General features: G+C 36.0%; 1 protein-coding gene across 1 annotated transcript; it reads right to left on the bottom strand.

Moving 5' to 3' along the window:
* Nucleotides 1-8,347: 8,347 nt before the first annotated feature.
* On the bottom strand, nt 8,348-21,183 carry LOC112511379 (uncharacterized protein At4g08330, chloroplastic). Its single transcript, XM_025116977.1, has 2 exons — nt 20,859-21,183; nt 8,348-9,011 (listed from the first exon to the last, which is right to left on the bottom strand). Exons 1-2 carry the CDS (start codon nt 20,939-20,941, stop codon nt 8,612-8,614), a joined length of 483 nt encoding a protein of 160 aa, XP_024972745.1. The 5' UTR covers nt 20,942-21,183; the 3' UTR covers nt 8,348-8,611.
* Nucleotides 21,184-21,716: the final 533 nt, after the last annotated feature.

The raw sequence follows: 21,716 nt of genomic DNA, 5'->3' as shown, positions 1-21,716 counted from the left end.
AAAGTACAGAATCACAAAAATACATCGAAAGGAAAAAGGGATTATCATCAAATCACTGAGAGAGAGGATCAACACTCTGGTTAGTAGAACCAGAGGCTCTGGTCATACTTGAGCCTTTTATTTCACACTTTCATACTTGGGAAACTATTTTATCCATCAATTGATATTTGATTTTGTATGTTTACGAAGATTAACTTGAGAGGAGCTCTGGTTGGTATAACCAGAAGCTCTGGTAAAGGAACTAGAGCCCCTCTGGTCGTACTATTTATTGAAAATCTTTCTAAGTCTGGTCTTTGCAACTAGAGGATCGATGGACTAAATGAATTATGGATTTATACTTTCATTATATGAAAAGTTGATTTTAAATAATGTTTTGGTGGTTCTCATCCTGCCATTACATGGAAAAGGGATCTCACTAGACCTTCAGGTCTAACCCTTATTTTGTGTTTCAAATATGTATTGTAGGAACAACAGAGTATAATGATAGTAAAGGAAAAGAGAAAATATGATTTGCTTTCCTATATGCATAGCTATGTGAAGATCAATCTGTGGATGTGTTTTGAAGTTAAATATTATGTAGTACAAGGTAATTTGAAATTTTTGAGTGTGTATTTTGTATTATAGTTTTTTGTACTTTGGACTATAGTGGGATTAAACATGTATTACTATAAATGAATTATATGTTATATGCAATGTGAGTTATGGGGTGTTACAGAAGTTTTCACAAAACAACTTGAACTCACCTTGCTAAATTTAGGCTAAATCTAAGTTTTACCTCAATCTTGAGCCTCATTTGGAGAAACTTGAGATCTACCAACAAATCTTTCAAATCCTAGCTCTAAAGCTTCTCAAAAGATCTTTTCTACTTCAAGGAACCTAAAACGTAGGATGAAGATGGGAGAGGAGGATGTAAGATGAAGAACACATAAAACCAGGGATGGTGATTTATCCCGACCCGGTGGGAAACCCGGTTCACCCGACCCGAACAGGGACGGGGATTCCCCGCTAAAACGGGTCCTGGGGCCGGGGATCCCCGGTAGACTCATATTGGGGACGGGAGATGTTACTCAAACCGGGGTCGGGATCCCCGATATAATCAAACTAAATGATACTTTTTATAGGGTTTGACCGGGGTTTTACCGGGGATTGTTAGAATTTGATCAGGGACGGGATGATAATCCTCGTACCCGTCGGGGACCAGGGCCGGGGGACGTTATTACAAACCGGGGCCGGGGATTACAAAACCCGCCCCATCCCCGCCCCGTTGCCATGCCTACATAAATCCCTAGTTTTAAGAAGTAGATGAAGAGGTTACCTTTCTCAGATAATCTTGGATCTCCTAATAAACTTTAATCTTTTGATCTATTCTTGAAGAGCTTTAAAAACTCAGACCATAGCAACAAAAGTCATCAAAAACGGAGTTGAGATGAAGGAAATATGAGGTAATGAAGAAAACTTTAAGAAAAATCGACTTAAAAGCGGGTAATTTCGCATGAAAGTCACCCTTATCCAAAAAATTCTAGAAAGTCGTATGTAGGTCACATGAAAGTCGGATTTAGTCATTCACGCGATTTATTCATTTTTCAAGCCCAAAACGATCGCCAACCATCCTTATACGATAATTATACAAAACCTTCATAATTATCATTCTTAACACCATTCGATAACATAATAATCATAAATGGAATCCTGAAAATCGTGGGTGTTACAATCTACCTAGTCTTAAAAGAGATTTTGTCCTTGAAATCGAGCACCAATTGCATTTCAATAACCGCATTTTCGCAAAACAACTGACTTCCTTCCTAATAGAATGTCACAGTATAACCTGAATTCAACAAGGATTTGACTACCTTTAATTTCAAAACTTTCATGCCGATTCTCATAACAAACCATCACTAACCCAATCTCAACATTCGATAAAACATACTAATACCATGATGAACATTAAACCCTTGCTTAATCATTTTCCAATACTAAGATCTCGGTTGCCTCCCAACCTTAGGTGGTTCATACTACTTCAAGAGTAGCTTACGACCTTGATTGACCATTCCCACCAATGTTTCCCAAAGGGAATTTACTCTTAAATTTTCTCACAACCTTTATCAAACTAAGATATGCTTCTCACATGCATTCAACCCTTCAAATCATTTCTGAAAAATTTAGTTCGGTTGTAATCAACCATACTCCTTTCGAAGTAGAGTATCCATTACCATGTTGACCTTACCCAAGTGGTATTTTAACTATGACTAATCAAAGTCTACTCTGGAAAATGATTTATACTTAAGGTTTCCCTCAACATTCCCACTAAATTTCTCCAATAATCATAAAGATTTATCATCCTTTCTTTGACGAAATTCCTAACAACTAGTTTGGCTTGGTCCAACTAGGGGTGTAAATGACACGAGACAACTCGCGAGCTACTCGAGATCGACTCGGTCAAAACTCGGTCAACACTCGACTCGAATAGGCTCGGCTCGGCTCGAACTCGAGCTCGTCTCAATATATTAACGAGTCGAGTCAAGCTACACAGTACTCGACTCGAAAAGCTCGTGAGATACTCGATTATTTTATATATAATTAGTTTTAAAATATAATCCGTTTTTATGATAAAATTTGTAAAATATAAATAATAAAAATGTCCTACATTTTTAGATATTTAAACAAAATTATGCATTTTTTAATTATAAAACGAATCAATTATTATTTTTATTAAAATCAAAATTTAAAAAAAGACAGAAAAACTATAAAAAAAATGTTAGTGAAATTGTCCCACATTGGAAGAAAGATGGTAAAGGAAGGGAGAAAAAATGTAATAAAAAAATGGGGGAAGGGATAATTTAGAAAAAAGGGGATTCATAAATGGTGGCTCGGTGGTATGTTAACGAATTGGTCCACTACAGAAACGAGCGCGGGTTGACCCGGGGCTTACCTTTAATTACTTCTTTCACGAATCACACTTTTACCACTAAACTATACCCGCTACAATGCAATTATTAATCCTTAGATAAGGATTCAGAAAATACCGGATCTCCCTCTACACAAGCAAATAGGGGGGTGAATGCAATTTCCAACTTTGTCTTTTTGATGATGAAGTTTGAAGTTGATCATTTAGTTTTGTAAAAATTAAGAGAACATATTAAAGTTTTAAAATTTATAAGAGAAAAATCCTAAAATTTCATAAATTTGAATGGGTGAGCTTGGTTCGAGTTCGAGCTCGAGTTTGAGCTTGATTCGAGTTCGAGTTCGAGCTTGAGAAATAGTTATCGAGTTCAAGTCGAGCTTTGATGTTTACTACTCGCGAGTTTTCGAGTCGAGTTCGAGCTTGGAAATTCGGTTTCGAATTCGAGTCGAGTATAGTGATACTCGAGCTCGACTCGCATCATTTACACCCCTAGGTCCAACACAACTCTAGACCCGAACTCAAACCACCACAATGCATGCCAACCATAAAGATTCCAAAATTTCCTTAATCATACCATTCTTGCTATTGGTTTAACGCTCCATCCAGTCACGTACCAATATACTCTACCGAGAGTTAATTGCCCCCAAACTCAACGATTTCACAACTTTCAAAATGCATCCACCTTAACAAGATAGGATGGTCTAAATCCTCAATCACTAATTACCACCATTTAATCTCCTCAGAGTGGTCATTTACCTAGTAAACACTCCATATGATCCAATTGGATTACTCTCAAGTACTCTAATGGTTATGGCCCCCAAAATCAAAAGTCGGTACCTAGTATCATGAAATGACCATAACACAATCACGGGTACACCATCCAGTATTTCATCATTGGTTTGCATTGTTTTGATTCCTGATATCGACTTAAAGTTGACACTTAGTATGGGAACTTGAATCCCAAAATTATACAATCCTTAAATGACTAATCACAAGGTCTTTCCCAAACACAAAGGCCCAATAAGACATCACATCACTCTCACACAACATAGAGTATGTATATACTTTATTTGGTCATCATTTGCAGTTTTAACTAGTGATGGCCAAAAACCGGTCCCGGGTCAGGCCGTAACCAGTCCCTACCGGTCCTGACCAAAGCAAAAACAAGTCCCTCCTTAACCAGTCCCGGTTCCGGTGAAAATCCTTGTAACCGGTCAAGCTAACCTATAATCGATTATGCATTGCCGGTCTCGGTTCCGGTCCTGATTCAAAAAAAAAATATTTTTTTTATTTTTTTTAAATTTTTTTGTTATTATTAAAAAGTTTAATATGCTATTAATATGTTTGTAATATGTTTGATTATAAATACGTTTAAAAATACATTTTGTTATATATATATATATATATATATATACGTTTGTAAATACGTTTTATTATAAATACGTTTAAAAATACACTTTAAAAATACGAGTCACTCAAATACACTTTAAAAATACGTTTTATTATGATTAAAATTACATTGTTTTACAAAAATAAAACTATAAAATTATTTGAAAATACATTTATTTATTAATCTTCATCGGTATCCCATGTCGGATTGACTTGAAGAGTTTCAGTCTCTTGAATTCTTCTAATAGCCTCTTGGTCTTCAAGATCATCAATGTCGAGTTCCTCATCATCGTCATATTGTGAGTAAGTGCCATCGGTATCAGTAGTTGGTGGTATGCTTAGTCCCGTGGAGATTTCATTTTCTTCCAGATTTTCTTCCACCGCTTCAAGATCCATCTCTAACGATGTCGTGTGTTGAATCTTATCAACGCTATCCAAATAATCCTTCAAGCAGATGCAACACTCCACGGACTCCGGGCTTAATCTTGTCCGACATATCAAAATGATCTTGCCACTAAGAGAAAAAGCAGACTCCGAAGCTACGGTACTACCTTGGATTGTTAGTACATCACGTGCAATACACGCCAAAATCGGGAATTGAGGTTGTTTTTGTTTCCAAAAATCAAATAAATCAATTTTTTCAAAATCTTCGACATCATTTGCGGGACATGCGGTCATAAAGTTAGTATGCACATACATATTTAGTTCACCCAAATCGTTATCATATCGACTTTTTTTACTTGATTCATTTAAAACCTCGTTCATTAAATTAGTCATCAACTCTTTACGACTTTGTCGATGACCACTGGAAGAATAACTAGAACCCGTAAAACCACGTGAGAAAGGTGTTTGTGGTTGGTTTCCTCCTCCGTAAAAATGTTTGTAATGATCAAATAAATCTTGAAAATTGTGATTAAAAAAACACTTTTGTTCCATTGAAAAAAAAATTATCTGTAGCGGTATCCAAATCAAAAGCCGCACATATTTGTGTAATTAAAACTTCAACACCAACAATATTTAAATACGGGTTTAACGCCGCAGCACAAAGAAAAGCAAATGGGATGCCCATAAAATAGTTTAACAATTTCTTTTTCATGCAAGACATCAACCTTCCCCAATCGTGATGGTCTTCGTATTGGGCAATTTTACTTGCCAAAATATAGATTTGGTTTAAAACTAAAGGGCTTGTTGGGTAATAAATTCCGATAAAAGTATTGTCGCATTTTTAAAATCGCCTAAAATATCGTACAATCCTTCAAGCACATGGCCCAATCAAGATTTCCAATAGAATTTTGCAGGTAATGGTATCTATAAAAAGCAAAAATATAATTTTTTGTTTTAACATATTTTCAATCATAAAATAAGTCGAGTTCCAACGAATGGGCATATCAAACCTCGGTCCCAAAGCTCTAGAACTGACGTCATCGCAATACTTTCTATAGGCCGCATTCATTTTTTTTACCTTTTGTGAAAATTCGCCGCAAGATAAGTCTAAACTTATCTATACGGGTTTACAAGTATTTAAACCGTCTTGAACGGCTAAATTTATTATGTGTGCACAACGTGGATGAAATAATTTACCGTATAAAATAGGTGTCAAATGACACTTTAATTTTTTCACACAAGAATTGTTATTACTAGCGTTATCAGATGTAATACTAATTATTTTAGCGGTTAAATTATAAAATGCAAGACATTTTTTAATAATCGAAAATTGACGTGCTCCCAAATGTGGCACACCAAACGATTCAAACGCGATTACACGTTGAATAAATGTCATGTTGTAGGCTCAACCCAATGTGCCGTTATGCATATATACGAAACCGGCAATCCGTATGGTGTGTTCCATACGTCACACGTTAAAGAAATATTGTTAGGCAAAGAGGAAAACATTTGTTGTATTTTGGCCCGACATATTTTCCACATTTTTATTGCATCACGTCTAAGAGTTTGACGACTTACCGGCTTGTATCGTGCTTGTAGCGTCTTTTGAATCAACTTTGTAACGTGAGGGTTGTCGAAATGTCCGAGAGGCAACCCAACTTGAATGATACATTGTGTTGTCATTTGTCGGTTCAACTCGGCATCATACGGCCATATTTGACCTTAGGTGTCAAGTATCGGTTGGCTTGAATCGCCCCCGACCTCAACCCCAGGCACGTTTTTTCGGTGTGCCTCCTTAACGTAGAATTTTCTTCCGCCGTAAGGAGATCTTGACACAATTTGCATTGTGCCTTTCTTTTTCTGGTCGTGAGAACCACCAAGTTGTAGTGATTCCAAATCTCGGACTTCCGTCCGTGTTCGGCGAGAACTTGGGCAACTTGTTCGTTTGATGGTTGTTCACCGGTCATTTCGTAAGTAAAAGAGAGAAAGAAACGAGAATTGTGAAGTGGAAACGAGAAATTAATACGTAGCGAATTCACAAAATGGAGCGAGAAACCGAGAATTGAGAGTGTTTTTTGCGTTTTTGAAGATGAGATGAGTTGGTATGTTTACTTGGTACTCCCATGCATATTTATAGTGAATTGAAGAAGAAAAAAAGATGAAAAAAGGGTCAAAATCGACCCCCAACGGCTATATTGACCATTCTAACGGCTAGTTGACTTTCGTTGACTGGGCCGGGCCGGGCCGGGCCAGGCCCATAACCGGTCCCTGTTCCGGTCGGTCTCGGGCCTAAAAAAGACAAATATCGCAATCGATTCATAACCGGCGGTCCCTCAACCGGTCCCTGCCGGTCCCGGTCGGTTCCGGTCCCGGTTCTGGTCCTGCGACAGTTACGGGCCGGGCCGGTTTGGCCATCACTAGTTTTGACTGTGAAGCACCGAATAAATCCTCGCATGGGTTTGCAAAAGATAGATGAGTCGTTTCATAACTTTTACAAATAGGCGGTGAACAAATTTATATGTGAATCCGTGTGATTCACATATGAACTATGTATGATAATTAATTAATTTAATAAACTTAATGTATAAAAATTAATAATTTTGTATTTTTAGAGTTAATAATGGATTAGGTCCCTGTGGTTTGTGTGGTTCTCACAAAATTGGTCCATCGAGTAAAGATAAAAAAAGGACGAAAATGCCCTCAAGATTAACGGAGGAAATGTATGGCGGTTAGATTGAGGGACCAATTTGCTACCATGTCCTAGTTTGCAATAAATAAAGTTCTAGACCATTTTCGTAAAAACCACCAAACCATAGAGACCAAGTCCGTAATTAACTCTAAATATTATTTTCCACTTATAAATATTGCATTTTAAGTCCCGTTTAGTTTGTAGAAATGGAATGAATTTGAGGGATTTGGATTTCAAATTCATTCGGTTTGTTGGATTGTCCGTATTTGAAATCCTAAGATTTAATTGAAACCCTACAAACATAGGATTTTAAAATCCTTAGGGAGTGCTCGGATTTCACGAGATTTCGTAAATTAAATAAGGTTTTAAAAAATGTTACAAACATTTGTTTTGTAATAATCGATTAACAATAATGTAATTTAATTATTTTTATAATTTTTTTAAAAATTATGCATAAATAATGAAATCCAAATCCTATAAACCAAACACGTAAAATGATTCCAAATTCATTTCAATCCAAATTTCTCTATGAAATCCGAATCCTCAAAAGCAACCCGCAAACCAGATGGACCCGTTTGGTTTGTAGGATTGTATTTAGATTGGATTAGATTTAGAATTGAATTGAATTTCAATCCATAGTTGGTTTGAAATCCCAAACATAGGTTTTTGAAATCCTATTGGGGTGATCATGATTTCACAAGATTTCATAGAATTTGTATATAATAATATTTTAAAATATGTTAAAAAACATTTGTTTTCTAGTAATCAACTAATAAAAAGGTGAATTAATTATTTTTATAATTATTTACGAATAATTTATAACGAGTGGAATCAATTCCATGCCAAATCCTGCAAACCAAACACACCAAAGATTCCAAATCCTTCAAAATCCAAATCCCTTTTAGAGATTTCTCCAAATTTAAAATTTTTCACCCCCTCTCTCTTCTTTATTATAGCATAACTTTTGTAGCAAAAACATCTCCTGAATCTCAAAAATACACTCACTCTAGTTTAACATAACTATTAAGAATCATCAAATATACATGAATGGAGGTGTCAACACTGACATTTAGAGTAATTAACTAACCAAATCAAGCTAGAGGTGTATATATATATATATACTACATGAAATATGAAACTGTACTATTAACCCAAAAAATTACTCACAGCTTAAGCATGTATGCATCATACCACAAGAGGAAGAGGAAGAGGAAGAGGAAGCATAAAAGTGTTTAGAGATGAAGATATCAGACGCCAATCGCATGGCCAGGTTCCACGGATGAAGAAGGTTGGACGGCTCGGATTCTAACATCATATTTTCTGTAGGAAGAGATCTGAGTGGTCGAGGCCGAATCTGATCCATCTTCTACAAGAGGGTATGATGAGGTATTGTCTTCATAAGCATTTCCGATGTGGTTATTACACTTACGACAAAGAAGTTTGGTTTTCCTGCTAAACAAACCCCAAAAGTGTTTTGAGATGAAGTAGGGCACACACTGGAACTCCTCTACTAGAGTGAATCTACTCTCATCGATGCAGAAGAACGATATCATTCCCGTCTTTATGGATTTCCCGTATTTGGAACCAATGGTCGAGGTATTGCGTGCCGAGGAACTCAAGTTCAAGTCGTATCCACAAGACCCACATCTGCATAATTGAACTATAGAACATGAGACTCGATAGGATCTTTTCTCGGCTTAAAAGGGTCAACATTCTAAAAGAGATCATACATGCCATTAATAAAGAAACATGCTATCACACAAATGCATAAACCAAAAGAGCATAGTATATCCCATCTGAGGTGGGGTTTGAGGAGGGTAAGATGTGCACACCTAACCAGGGGGTATTTGGTTTGATGGACAGATTTTGAGGGATTTGGATTTTGGGGAAGTATTTGGAAATTTGAGGGTTCGTTTGGTTTGCATGAATGTAATGGAATTGGGGGGATTTCGATTTAAAGTTCATTCCAATCCAGTGTTTGGTATGCATGATTGTCTGGATTTGAAATCCTAGGATTCTGTTGAAATCCCTCAAACATAGGATTTTGAAATCCCTCGGGGGTGGCTGGGATTTCATAGGATTTGTATAAAATAATGTTTTAAAATATGTTAAAAACATTTATTTTCTAATAATTCATTAATAAAAAGGTAACTTAACTATGTTTATGATATTTTATGATTTGTTTCCATAAAAAGATGGAATTCCATCCCATTCCAAATACATCAAACCAACACACCAAAGGTTCCAAACCCCTCCAATTCCAAATCCTTCCACGAAATCCAAATCCTTCAAAACCATTCCATCAAACCAAACACCACATCACGGATTTGGATTTTGAAGGATTTGGAATCTTTGTTGTGTTTGGTTTATAGGATTTGGAATGGAATTGATTCAACTCGTTATAAATAATTTGTAAAAACAAATTATAAAATAACCAATTTACCTTTTTATTAGTTAATTACTAGAAAATAGCATATTCTAAAACATTATTATATACAAAAGCCAACAAATCCTGTGAAATCTCGACCACCCCTGTAGGATTTCAAAAGCCTATGTTTGAGGGATTTCAATGAAATCGTGGGATCTCAAATACAGGAAATCCTTCAGACCAACCATGGAACCGGAATGGACTTCAGTTCCAAATCCAATTCAATTCAATCCTACAAACCAAACGGGACCTAAGAGTAAAGCCGTTGTTTCCGTGAAGAACCCCAAAATAAATTGCTACAAAGATAAACAGTACCCCTCTACCCCAAAATAAATGTTTACAATGCAATAATTACACAGTTTTAGAAATGTGTAATCATTACATTTTTTTAATCAACTAAATAACAATTTTATCCTTAATAATAGAGGGAATAATGATTTTTTTTCATCTCATGTTAAAGGTAGAATTGGCAAATAAGCACTTGTGAAAATGGACACTTATTTGGAACGGAGGGAGTATAATCTAACTCATACACATACGTATTCATATGCATGTTAGCAAGGTTAATTTATACAGCCCGGGTCTTCGCAAAAACAGTCAAAAAGCTGCTTTACTCTTTGGGGTAGAGGAGAAGTCTACATATTTCCTGCCCTACCCAGGCCCTACCTCCATGTGGGATATGCACTTTGGTTTGGAGATAAATAATTACTAAAGTAGACATTTTCGGGTACGATCATTGTAAAAGCAACATTATAAAGAATAGACCAGACAATTTCCTTTATAAATTATTTGTTGCAGAAGATAATAATTAGGATCTGACTTGCAACAAACTATTAACAAGACAGATTATGAGATACCAGGAATATAGGTAGAACAACACTAGGAGATGAAACAAAGCAAGAGAATTAAATGGCATCAAGCCTGCTGTACGATATGTTATCCCCATGATGACATAGTATAGATTTAGAACACCTCAAATACCACAAGTAAAATTAATCGCGGCTTTCTGAGCCAAGATATCTGGGCCAAACAAACAAAACCAGTTTGATCAACTGGGGATCTCCCAAACAACATTTATCTCCTAGATTAAATTTATCAAAAGTTGGATACTTTTCACACACACTTCATGTGCTCAAAAGTTCAATACCATGGCAGACAAGATACATAAGGTTATTAATATGGTTGTTTTAGTAATCAGAATATGTGTGATGTGAATGCTCAAACTATATGAACACTCTAAATGAATATTATGTACTTGCATAGTTGCCTTAAACTAGGTAATATTTATGGAGCGAAGTGATAGGAACCAGAGAGAAGTATAGTGGTATTCAACAAAAAATTGCACAAACTAACAATAAATGAAGTTAATGGAACTAGTAGACAGCCGATATTCGAGAGGTAAGCCAACTCCTCACTGTCTAACTTTGAGGTAGAACCAACTCTAGTCAATTATGGTACTTAATCAAACTCTTTGTGATATAAAAAGTAAACTGCCTAATACATTCTCCAACCCCCTCTATTTATAGAGTGATTAGACAGATACCAAAACTACCCTTTACTAACTAATTTATGCTTATCATAGAACACAGAGAAAGCTTGAAGACTTCCGTCAAACCTGAAAAAACAAAAGACCTGTGGCTTTCATGAAGAAAAGTAGAAAATAATGAGAAAAAAAAAAACAATTTGAAGACTGAAAATTCGAAGTCAATGGTACAAGTCTTAAAGACACTAGAGATGTAAAAAGAAAGAAGAATCAGTCACTTCATCAAAACAACCTATTTTGCTCCCTCTAAATTTTTCTATTAAAAAGCTGCTCAATCAAGTAATGCTAGATGCAGAAGCAACATGAGCAACAATAGTTGAATTCTAGGAACATTTTGTTATGAATCATAGAACAAAAGTGGTAAACAAAGAAATTTGAGATTGGAGTGTTGGATGCTTTAATTACGGATATCATTGAGAAGGAAATAGGAAGAAGTGTATTCGAATAGCGAACGAAAGACCAGGAGATTGGATCTAGAAAGCACTTCCAGCAGGGTTGACGACGAAAATTGTGAATGATAACTAGCATTTCGAGAAGCTAGGGTCTCCAAAACAATGACCAATTTTCTGCTTATATACATCTCCATACTCACTCCTAACAACTTATAACAGAGAAATCCACAACTTACCCTCAATCCCCAAGCTGGCCAACTAATACTTTTTGTCACTGGTCTCCTCTTGAAAGCATTTCCTTTTCTTTCTCCTAGCATATATAAACTGGATATGTGGGTTCATAACATTGCCCCGCCACCAAACAACCACCTCGTCCTCTCATTGCTTTAGTTGAAAGATTCCATCTGAATTGGAGGTAAACTTGAAGGGGAAAGAGAGATCACTTTGGGAAGGTGAAAATTAGGAAAAAAAATGTTCTATAGTTTCCATGTCCTCCCATGTGGACTCAGATTCCAGAAGATGTTTCTACTTCAGTAGCACTTACCTTCGTATCCTATCGTCTGCTATGGAAGTTCGCACCCCCAACAGGGACTCAGGCTCTACTTCTAATTCCAAATCAGCATCTAGCTATGGAGGAATAATAGGGCAGACTGGGCATGTGCCAATGGCTTGTTTGAGTTGGGAAACATGGCCGGGTGGTTGCAGATAAAGGTGGGTGGCTTGAGTTTATAAACTACCAAACCGATACACTAATAATTTCAAATGGGCCATAGATACGAGCGACCAATTTTTCTAAAGGTCTCCTAGCCACTGATTTTTGAGGATAGGGTTGAAACATGAGCAAGAACAACTCTCCCACCTGGACTGGAAACTTGTCGGCAGCGGACTTCATGAATTTTTGGGCATGCAGCAATTGCCCTTTTAACTCTTCCATATGGCATCCTGTTCCATTAAATGTTCTTCTAACAAGGAGACATCGATGCTGCCAACGTGGAAATGAAAAAGGCGCGGGGTTCCTTTGCTTCCATTTCAATGTCCTGCTTCACCTGCTGATGAATGGACCAATAATAATTTCCTGCTCTAATTCGATCATGGGTATGCTCCGAGGTGATACAATCGCGGCACTTATGGTTGCTCCATTTTTGCACAGCCAAAACTATCATCATTAGCTCTATCTCGTAGATGAGTTTTAAACGGTTCCAAGGACCCAAAACCTGGCTGTAAAAAGCAATAAGGTGGCCATTTTGGGGTAAGACTGTCCCTACTCCTGTTTTAGAGGCATAAGGGTTACGCAAAATCTTGCATCGACAGAATAGGGGCCCTGGTCATGGTTGATTTGAGTTGTTAGAACGCTTCGGGGGTGACATTCGACCATCCAAGACATTCTTTTATTAATTGGTCGGTAAATGGGGCAGCCACCTTTGCGTACCCGGATATGAACTTCCAATAATACCCAATCAGCACTACAAACCCGCACAGATCCCTCAAGTTAGTAGGCATTGGCCAATTAGTTATGGCTTTAATCATTTCGGGATCAATCGCTACACCCCCAAATCCCCAATTAGTTATGGCGTTTGCTTCTTCATTTAACTTATAAACGATGGGCTTATTCAATGTTATGTTTTTTTAGGGTTTTGGGCTTTTTGCAAGCTGTAGTTATTTTGTAGTTATTTAGTATTTTAGTTCAGGCCAAATTAAGTCATCAATCATCAATCCACGTGACTAAACGACTTGTTCCAGATCATAAACCTCACCAATTGATGTTCCTCCCATCCTCTACTCTGCAATCGACACAATTCGAGTTACAAATTCACCAATTGACATCTTCCAGGAAAAGTCTCCTCTATTCAGTTCGGTGTTCACCCACTTCTCCTTCGTGTAATTTTTGCTCAGACTTCAAAGGTAACCCTCAAGACTTTTTCCATTAAAAAACCTCTATCATTAATCTACTTAATATTAATGAGTAATGACATAATATTAATCTATTACCTACTCCTCCTTCACGTCCTTTACTCTGTATTTGGTTTCATCTTAAGTCTGCTTTAGGTCAACATTTAACGGCAGCATCTGGCCCATTGGATGACCGTGTCCAGTATAACAATATTAAGTAAAATAACTTGATTATTTTTGTCATAGACTCATGGTAGCTAACTACTTAATAGTTATAAAATTTATAAAGCATTAATGCTTCATGTAGCTACTGTTGATAAATTAGTTTAGTATTAAAGAATATTGGATTGGACAGTGGACATAATGAGGCTCTATTGTATATTTGTATTTGTCTATTTGATAATCTTTGATCTCTGTTGTCATGGGTATTTGAGTGATAAGAAATAAGTAGTAGGTAAACAAATTCATGGAAATCACGGAAGGTAATCCATTTTCGAAACCATCTGTGACACTGAACACTCCGACTACTACGACTACATCCTACGCAGGTTCTAACATTTGGTGTACTTTGTGTGATAAAAAGTATGTGGAGGGATCACAAGATTGAAACATCATACTCACACCAGAGGACAAGTGAGTGGTTGCCCTAATGTGAGTAATGACATTAAAAAGAATTCTCGCATCAATGAATGAAAGGGGTAAGAAAAAGATATAAAACAAAGAAGAATAGAAATTCTTCGACAGTATTGGGCTGAACCCGATGAAGATGATGAGGGGCAAGAAGAAGATGAAATAGAAGTGATTGAAGGTGCGCGATCAAAAGCCAAAAAGCCATCTCGTAGAAAAGTCAAGTCGTTGATTAAAGAGTTCGTTGTCCACTTGACGCTATGCTAAAGCCCGATTATGACAAGATAAAACAAAGCATTGGATAGAAATAATCCAATCAAAGAGAAGTTGAAGATGGCCACGTGGAAAAAGTTCGTTGTTTGGGCATATTCGGTTGGGTTCCCTTCAATGGCGTACATGATGAGAATTTTCATAAATTTATAAATGCAGTTAGAGAGTATGAAAAAGGTAATAACCATTTCAAAATTTGAATATATTTCTCAAAGGTTAAGGGTATTACTAAATATATTTTTATCATTGGTAGGCATGCCAGCTCCGAGTTATCACAATATTTGCGCAACTCTGTTGAAGGATGCACTCGAGGATACAAATAAATTTGTGGATTCCTTTCGATCTCATTGGAAGAGAAGTAAAATGCACTATTATGTCTAATTTTTGGACAGACAGGAAAGATCGAAGCTTGATCAACTTTTTGGCCAATTGTCCTCAAGGAACAATCTTTTTGAAATCAATCAATGCATCTGAGCATGTAAAGAATGCTCAACTCATTGTAAAGATGATAAATGAAGTAATCGAGGATGTCGGAGAGAACATAATACAAGTAATAAATATTTTGTTTAGATTAAGATATTCTATCTATTTAACCGTTGTTTAGTAGCTACTAACTAATTGTTTTTTTGTTACTAATGCTAGTTTGTTACCGACAATGAGTCCAATTTGAAGATGTTGGAAAAATATTAGAACATCCTCGGATGTTCTGGATACCATGTGCTGCTCAATGTGTGAATCTTATAATAGGGGATATTGGAGAGAAAGTACCAAAGATTAAGAGCTTTTTGGCTGATGCAAGAGTCATGGTTTATATCTATAACCACGGAAGGATTTTGAATATGATGTGGAAGCTCACAAGAAATTGGGAACCACACAGGTCGTGTAACAAGGTTTGCTACGTAATTCTACACTATACAAAGCATACATGAGAACCAACATCATCTTCAAGTTATCTTTGTTTCGGAACAACGGAGGAAGAGCGATTTTGCGAAGAAGGCAATTGGAAAGTGAATCGAACGCATAATTGCAAAGCAAGAATTTTAGGACAATATCTTTCTTGCTTGCGAGATTTTGGCACCTTTGGTTGATGTAGTTTGGTTGGTTTGCACAGCAGAAAAGCGTGTATGGCTCATATATATGATGTTATGAATAGACCAAAGATCAAATCAAGAATGAACCTAACCACACTGCTCATGAAAGACTAATCACTAGAATGTGGTCCATGATTTAAGCACGACGGAGTGACCAACTTCATCATCCTTTACCCATGCTAATGTAATTATAAAGCGTTGTTATGTTCTATTTAAGTTTGAAGTTAATACAATTATTAGTATTAACTTTTTAGTACATCTGTAGTTGGAAATTATCTCAAACCTACCATCTATTATGCACAAGATTCTACAGTTGAGGATAATATATATATTAATACCGAACTGTATGAGGCTATTGATCCACTTGTGCACGATGAAAATAAAAATGATACCTTGAGGTCAGAGTTGGATTAATATGTTGAGTTAGAGGAGCAATTTGGATCTCCAGCTGCGATAAGAAATAGAGTGAAAGGTGCACCATGTAAGTATGATATATCTAACTTATTTATTTACCCATAAAATGTAGATGCATGGTGGTGCTCTATGGCATCGACACTCCTTTGCTCCAACAGAGTATTCTAAGTCAAACTTGTAGTGTTTCACCTTGTGAGTGCAATTGGAGTGCATTTGATCATGTAAGTTTTCTTTGTCATGGAAAATAAATTAGCTAAAATGGAACATTAACTCAAATATTTTTTTTTAATTTACAATTTTAGTTGCACAGGAAGAAGAGAAATTGTGTTTTGTAAAGAAGTTGAATGATCTTGTATTCATTCAATACAATAAAAGACTAGAGAGGTACTAGAAATCTCTTAATGATAACAAATCTTCAAATCCTATTTTCTTGAAAGATGTTGGAGAAAATGATGATTCGGTGGTTCCGATCGATGATGAGCACCAAGAGTTTGTGGATGCAAGAGATGGTCTCCTTTGATCAAATGTACGAGAAATAATAGGAGGTAATCAACAAGTTGGCCCCAGTACAAGAAGTAAAAGAGAGCGTTATAGGGATGATGATGATAATCATGATCACATTGGAGATGAAGGGAAGGAGGAAAAGCTAACCTAAATGAAGAAGTGAACGTATTAGCTGAACCTATTGCTTGCAATTAGCTCGTTCATGAACACTTTTCCTATTTTTGTTTGTGTGAAATTTACTTGTATAAGTTGATGCTTTGACGTTGAAACTATATTTTTGATGAATACATAAAATATGTTAAAGTTATGTAAGCATACATATTATATATATATATATATATATATATAATTCTAATAATTGTATGAACCCCAATTTTTGGACCGCTATACCACTGCTTTACCATCGCGATAACGGCCATTTCAAATCATAGTGCTAACCACGCTTTTGTATTTTTTGACTGTTGTAACAGCATAGAATGTTAAAATCTCCAAAATGGAGAACTGTTAGAGTTGCATGTATTTTTTGGGGGGGATTTTAAGTTGTTCTTCTTCACTTTGGAGAAATTATATAGAATATGTTGGAGTGCTCTAATAAGCTATGTTGCGAGTATAAGGGCATGGGGATATGGGTGTAAAGTACGTGGATAGAAAACCAAACCAATACAAGAAATAAGTTACATTATGATTTATGAGTGTGTATATATATAACCCACTAAAACCCAAGTCTTATCATGAATTTATTTTTTGTTTCCTATCTCCATAGTAGAGATGAAAAGGCTGGAGCAGGTTCACACATAAACCCTATCCTTCCCATCCCTGTCAAACCAAAAAATATTTACTACCGATCCTTATGAGGCCTAGTCTTGTCCTGAAAAATGGACCTAATTCAGTTCCTTGGGACTGGACCTGTCCTCACCGGTCTTATTATTCCTAAGGGGTATTCACATCCTTTCTCCCACCTTTACCTCACAAAATAGCCAACTTTTTCAATGTTATCACCAAATAGCCATGGCAAATAATGCCCACATAGACACTTTGTCTTGCAGATTGTAATATTTTTATTATTTTGTTGTGGACAGTACACAAATAGGTCCACAAAACCCTCTTCTTGCAAAGTTACTTTGCATTAAAGCCTTTGCCATCCACAAGCTTTTATTATTTTCGGGAGGATTCGACTTGAATTGACTCCACATTTTTCCCACCAGATTCACATTACCAAACACGAAACACCCTCTCCCCCCCCCTCCTTCTCTCTTAGAATAATATTTCAAAAATGCATTTTTTACCAACAAGTTTTTTTGATAAAATAGTATTCCAATATTGTTCGTTTGTTGTTTCATAAGACCATAAGAGTATTGATATGTTCCCATAGATTATTATGAGTGGAAAAATCATCTGTAAAGTAAAAAAAACCAAAAAGGTCAAAGCTTTGATCGGGCACAATAACCGCGGGTTCCCATTACCAGTCCTTGACCTGTCCTCGACATAAATGTCGGACTGGATGGATTTTTGGGCCTAGACTGGGCCCAATTGCAATCCTTCGTGTCACCGCTCCTTTTCAGGTTGTCCTGGGCCCATTTGTGCATCTCTAAGTACATACAATCAGAAAAAAAAAATTTAACTTCCTGTGTAATCTCATTTTTCACTTTCCGGTCCAACAAAGCCTTTGCCTATCCATTTTCCACCCAGCTAAATGAAAGTATGCTTGAAAAACATGATTCCATAAACCAAAACATATGTAAAAGGACTCTTAAGCACAAATGGAAATCGGCATTTCAAGTCATAGAAACCCTATCAACAACCACGATATCGTACCGGTTAATTAACCAAGTGCTAAAGAAGAATATATAAACTCATGAACAAATGCATCATGATTTGCTAGACAACATTACATAAGGCAAATTCCTAGATCACAAAACTTCAAAGGCTTGTATGCATTAAAAGAGGTCATAAACCTTCCAAATTAATAAAATAAAAATAGATAAATAATAAGAGTGAGAAAAGATCGAAATGACTGTGACAGTGACCTCTATCAAACTGCATGATCCCTAAACAGCCACTTCCCGACCAATTTTCAAAGAAGTTTGTTATAGCTCATCAAAGGAAAATGTATTAGTCAAGCATAAGAAAGGAGATTTCTTTTATAGCATTACACGTGATTGGACTTTATACCGTACATAAATTTAATACATGAACTACCCATCTAACAATGGGCATTGTTGAGATTATTTAGTTATTGAAAACTGGTATCATTACCTTATCTAGCAATGACTACAAAAAATTTATCATGGAGAGAGAAGTCCCTAGTACCTTTCAGATCATTACTCTCGTACACCAATTTTCAAAATGGCCCAAGTTTCTATATGGAACATCTCATCGGTGGATTTCCTCTAGACTGGAAACCACCACTCTCTTCTCTATTACGTTAGCCTCAAAAGTACTGTCACTATTTGGCTATTTGCTACTTTCTCATATTTACAAACAAAAAGATCCAAACACTGCAGTTTACCAACTAGAATTCTATCTTTGTTCTTAAAATGAACGAACAAAAACATAATATACCCTATATTCCATTAAGACACTTCGTGAATTATATATTTTTATTTCTCTTCTGAAAAAGGCCAATTTACACACAAAATGACCATGAAGTTTTTAGGAGATAGAACTAGCTATCATTTGGGTTTCATTATGTTTAACCATTAGATTTACCATACTCTCCTCCGATAATACATACTACTCATATTCTTTGGGCACCAAAACATTTATATGATATCAGAGCTTTAGGGTTATAGCTGGGTAAAACCACATCAGAATGTTGTTGCTTCCAATGCTGTGGGCACGTAATCATCAGTTGACAGATAGTGTTCATATGTTTTTGAACAGTTTCCACTATGTTGCCTCAGGACTCCACATCTAACCTTCTGAGTACTCCTCACTGATAGTGGCCTTCAGAGCTTACTTCTGGCAATCACTGATTTTGTTTGAGTGGTGGATTTCCAAAACTTCAAATAGGCTATTCAAGTGTCAAACACATTTTTCTCTCTTGTTCCATTGTCCTCTCCAGTTCAGTTCTAATAATCTCTCCACCCGGTTGTGTTCTCATTTTAGACCATCTGTGTCTTTGTACATGATCTGTTTTCATCTTCTTAAACATGGGCTAGACTGAAGTGTCCCTACAATATTCGGCAGTCCATTGTTGTTTATGTTAACGTAGTGGGTTACCTAAAATATCCCTCAGGAATCAGGATAATTCTGCACTTGCCATGTCTGTTTCTAGTTTATATGGATAACCATGCCTAAAACAAAGTAAAGGAATGCATGTAAAATCTTACCTGTGCTTGTGCTGACAACATCTACCGATGCAACAACACCTGTCAAACCAGTCCAGATCTTCCTAAGAAGGAAGATCCACATCATGCGTAAGAATCACACAAAGACATGATTTGTGTGACTTGTGTTGATAATATGTGGCTAGAGCCACATCCATAAAGTTCACTGTCACTGCTCAGATTGTGAAGAATGATTCTCAATGCATACTTGAGAAAAAGTCCTAGATGGAGTGGCCTTCTAATTCAGAGTTGCATATGGTTAATTCATTACTTCTACCAATGAGAGTAAGAGAATTGGAAGGAGTGGCATCAAAATAGGACATCTAGCTATGATATACAATGATGGTGTGTGTTGATGATTTCCTTCCCTTTTTGGTTGGGCATTACTTTATTTCCAGTTTCCTTTACATTTCCAGATTTCAGAGCATCTTCTATTTCGAAGATCAATCTACCCCTTTCTTTCAGGTTGAAGAAGACCCATATCTCAACTCAAGAATATAACTCTTAGGAGATTGAAATTGGTTAAAATAAAGGTGACTCCAACAATCACCCATTTGGTGCACCATTATTACATATTATCTGAACCCTAAACATCTATGGGACGTGAGCCAATCCACCATTATATACATTCTTAATCTTTGAGAGTTTTGTGAGTGGACTCTACCCCTGGAAAAACCCGGAGGGGATTATATTTGCTTCCTATAATCTAAGAAAATAAGTAAATTTTCAATTGAATTAAGGTGAAATTTTGTACGTCTACAAATAAGAATGATGAAAGACAAGTTGACTTGTCAATGCTTACAGCTGTCACACCCAAACCAACTAAATTAATTAAGCCTGCAATGATCAAAGTTCAATCGCAGTAACTTAAAGCAGGAAGCTTCATATCAATAATCCTAACTATTACAATTAGCCACAATAAAACTGGCTCTGCAAATTAATGACGATGATTAACCATCTAAAAAGCATAAAATTGGATGATTACACAAGAGAGAGAGAGAGGGACCTGTAAGTGACGTCTCGCTGAGAAGTAGCAGCAAAAGAGGTGTTGTGATGAGATTTGTTCAGATAACCGTTAGAGATTTCCATATATAAAAAAAAGGATGCTTATGAATTTATTACCAGAGGATCGGAGGCCGGTGGAAATAGGCGGTGGATCGAGTGGGTGATCCAACTGTCCCGATATATGTTACCGTTTTAGAAGATACGAAAGGAAAGCAACTGCTGCAGTTGGGGAAAGGTTAACTTGAGCAAAGGGGGAGCGTGGGTAATCTATGAGACGAGACCATTGACGAGCTTTATTTTATCAGGGGTGTCTCAGACTGTCTATCTAAAACAATTTATGTTATTTTAAAGTGTTTATCGATTTATGCGTATTATATCAGAGTTTTATAAAAAATGTTTGGATTAACTTTTAGCGGTATCAAAAATTAATAAGTTGATAAGTTATTTTTTTAGTGTTTAACAAATTTTGCTTATATATGTAAAATGACCAAAAAGGACATTGTTACATATTATTGACTTATGGAAGTGTTTGAGTTTGTTTATTAACTTATTTGATTTTTTAACATGTAAAAATTTATTTTTCATCATTTATAATAATATTTTTGACAAAAATTTATATCAATAAGATTAATAATTTATATCCGTAAGATTAAAAATTTATAACCAAAAAACTAACTTAATTAACAAACATTTATACCAATACCATTAATAATTTATGACAAAAATAATAGATCTGTATAACAAAAAAATATTATAGATCGTCATTATAGATGTAATATTTTTATAACCAAAATATCAATAACAAAAATAGATCGTCATTTATAATAAATATTCATCTGGATCCACCTATTAGATCTCC

This window comes from Cynara cardunculus (genome assembly GCF_001531365.2).
Source record: "Cynara cardunculus var. scolymus isolate 2C chromosome LG 4, CcrdV1, whole genome shotgun sequence".
Lineage (NCBI taxonomy): Eukaryota > Viridiplantae > Streptophyta > Magnoliopsida > Asterales > Asteraceae > Cynara > Cynara cardunculus.
Note: the sequence above shows the minus strand (reverse complement) of the source record. Positions and strands in the feature narration are given on the sequence as shown.